The sequence below is a fragment of the Heliconius melpomene genome, chromosome 5 (genome assembly GCF_056956725.1).
Source record: "Heliconius melpomene rosina isolate 202511_hmr_F chromosome 5, ASM5695672v1, whole genome shotgun sequence".
Taxonomy (NCBI): Eukaryota; Metazoa; Arthropoda; class Insecta; order Lepidoptera; family Nymphalidae; genus Heliconius; species Heliconius melpomene.
This window is the reverse complement of record NC_140393.1, coordinates 6,876,714-6,880,009: the sequence shown is the minus strand read 5'-3', so window position 1 is coordinate 6,880,009 and position 3,296 is coordinate 6,876,714. Positions and strand designations below refer to the sequence as shown.

General features: G+C 32.6%; 1 protein-coding gene across 1 annotated transcript; it reads right to left on the bottom strand.

Moving 5' to 3' along the window:
- Positions 1-333: 333 nt before the first annotated feature.
- LOC146539109 (uncharacterized) lies at positions 334-927 on the bottom strand. Its single transcript, XM_085185951.1, has one exon. The coding sequence runs from the start codon at positions 925-927 to the stop codon at positions 334-336; it is 594 nt and encodes a 197-aa protein (XP_085042077.1).
- Positions 928-3,296: the final 2,369 nt, after the last annotated feature.

Sequence of the window (3,296 nt, the reverse complement as noted above, 5' to 3'; positions counted from 1 at the left end):
GTTTGGCCCTGATTGCGTAAAGGACAGACAGACAGACAGACAGACAGACAGAGTTACTTTCGAATTTATAATATAGGTATGGATAATATGTATATATATAATATATATAAAACTAACTATACTATACTAAGAAAATAACTAACTTACAATAACAAAAAACTAACTAAAATAAAAACATTTCTTCTTTGTTTAGAAAAATAATATGTTTATATTAGTTTATACAATTTAAATTAATTCCTACTTAATAGAAAAAAGAAAGAAATAAAATAATTCATTTAAAAGATTACAATGTTCATGTAATATATTAAAAATTATTTGATACATATTGATATTTTAATCATAGTTAACGTCTTCAACAGCAATATTTTCTTCTACCCATTCACCGGGCCATAACCGTAATTTTTCTTTAGCTACAATTATATCCCTAAAACTGCCTAAACCTTTTAGAGTAAAACGGTCGTTGGGAAGAATTGAAGAAATCTTATAAGGACCTTTAAATTTAGGTTTTAATTTTTCGTTACGCTTATGATCCTGATGCACATAAATTAAATCACCTGTACGAAAAAGTTTATCATTTCGTCTAAAGGAATCAAATCGCCGTTTAAATTTTTCGGATATCTGTTGCAAACGTTGCTTAGCAAGCTCACGATCAGCGGCAATATCAATATGTGGTTCAAATCTATTACTATCAACGGCTTCATTTAACTTAGCCTGCACAATAGGTGTATTTGCCTCTACTCCTATTAATAATCGCAGCGGTGAAAAACCAGTGGATTTTTGAACCGTTGTATTAATAGATTGTTGAACTTTCCATAATCCGTTCGGCCAATCTGACGGTTCATTACATATGGTGCTTAACATATTGATTATCGTTGATACATAACGTTCAACTTGGCCGTTGCCTCTCGGTGTACCTGTGGCTATCATGTGGTGCTTAATATGTAATTCTCTAAAAAGATTTTGTATGTGACGAGAACTGAAATTAGTTCCACGATCAGTTACAATTAAAGATGGTGTGCCAAACAAAGTAATAGTTTCTTTTATAATTGGTATTAATTCCTGACTATTTAGTGTTATTAGTGGTTTTAATAAGCAAAATTTAGTAAAACCGTCAACTATAATCAAAATATATTTATAACCTTCTCCAGTGAGAGTGAAGGGTCCAGTACAGTCTAAATGTATAGTGTGAAACGGAATATTAATTTTAGTAATTGGATGCAAATAGCCTTGCTTAGGACCAGAATGCCCTTTTCTCTCCGTACAAATTAAACAATGAAATATATATTTTTTTATAAACACTACCATTCCAGGAAACCAAAAATACTCTCTTATTTTATGAAAGACTTTATATGGTCCAACGTGACAATTATCATCATGAAACCATTTTAAAATGCTTAATCTATAACCCTTCGGTACAAACATTTTAGGTTCCTCTTCATGATTACTTTTATAACATAATAAGTCATTTTTAATTAAATAACGATTAGAATCTATCTCACCGGATTGTAACTGAGAAATAATAGTCTGGGTCTCTAGGTCATTGTTTTGAGCAGTTTTTAACCATGATTGTGAACTAACATTGTCATCGGAGATCTCAATTAAACTAATCTCGGGAAGGGATTGGAATTGACATTTAAGAATTGGGGACTCAACAGGATTCCGGCTAAGAAAATCTACATGACTAATAAACTTACCCTTCCTATACTTAATTTCGAACCGGAAATCTTGCATAAAGGTCTACTACTAACTAATGAGCAACTCGTGGTGATAAATCTTTTTTTGTCATTGTTGACTTTATCGAATTACAATCGGTAACTATAGTAAAGTAAATTCCAAGGACGTAAACTCTGAAATGCTTTAGAGCATTATAAATACCTAACGTTTCTAGGTCATAAGAGCAATACTTAGCTTCTGTCGGAGTAGTTCTTTTACTATAATATGCAACGACTTTATTAATATTATTAACTCTTTGTAAAAGTATTGCCCCGTAGCCGATCGAACTAGCGTCGGTATGTAGTTCTGTAGGATACTCTGGATTAAAAATGGTTAAGAGAGGTTTTGAAACAAGGTGATCTATTATATATTTTCTAGCCACATCCTGCTCGAGGCCCCACTCCCATTTTTGGTCAATTTTCAACAATTGACTAATACAAGCTGTTCGTGAAGCAAAGTCGGGAATAAATTTACGAAAATAGCTAGACAGTCCCATAAATTGCCTAACTTGTTTAACATTACGAGGTATAGGGGAATATACTAAAGCAGCCACTTTGGATTGACTAGGCCTAACACCGTCACGGGAGATATGCCTACCTAAATATTCAATGTTATCGACAAACTTTTATTATCCGTTTATCTAATAAATCTTGTACTATTTCTTTAACCTTTTCTCTTTCTATTGGGGCTAATCTATAAGGTCTATAGTATACAACTTCTTTTCTTTTTAGTTTTATCTCTAATTCCCCACACCTAACGTTTCCAATGGGTTCCAAAACAGAGGGATATTTTTGAAAAATGATTTTAATTTTGTTCTGTAACTCTTTATCTAAGTGCACTAACGTTAATGTAAGTTCTGTAAACTGATCGTCACTATGAACGTCTAAAAAATTTATTTCTAAATTGCTTTTATGTTTTCGCACTAAACGAGAGCCTACGGAATCTGTCACTATTTCAATATCAGAATATTGTATAGCATTTCTACCTATTAACAGATCATAATTACAATCAATGTCCCTAATTACATAGATGTCTAATTCTATACAAAGTTCCGGGAATTGAACCGGTACTGTTATCTTCGCAAAAACTTGTATACTTCCTTTACCTATTCCATAAACATAAAAAAAACATGGTACGAGAGGGCATTCAAGGCGTTTTGCAACAGACTCCTTTACAATACTACAATTGGCTCCAGTATCAATAAGCGAGTCTAGTGTTACATTATTAATAGATACTTTAGTTAGCTTTAGTTCGGATTTCCTAAAAAATTAACCTCCTTTTCACACGCAGGGGCATTGTTACCGTTTAATTGCGGTTTGAATCGACAAAAAGCGCTTACATGACCGGGTTTTTTACAAAACGTGCAGAAATCTCTAACAAATTCGCGATCTCGTGTGTTTGGTTTATTTTTCTGTAAACCAGTGAACACCATAGGACACTGCGCTTTTGTATGCCCTAATTTACCACATGCAAAACATTTTATTTCGTTAGACTTATCCTCAAACTTAGGACGCTTAGAATAATTAGGAATAAAAGAATTTTTGGAATGCCTATTATCTTGCTCTAAAAGCCTTTTTTTAATT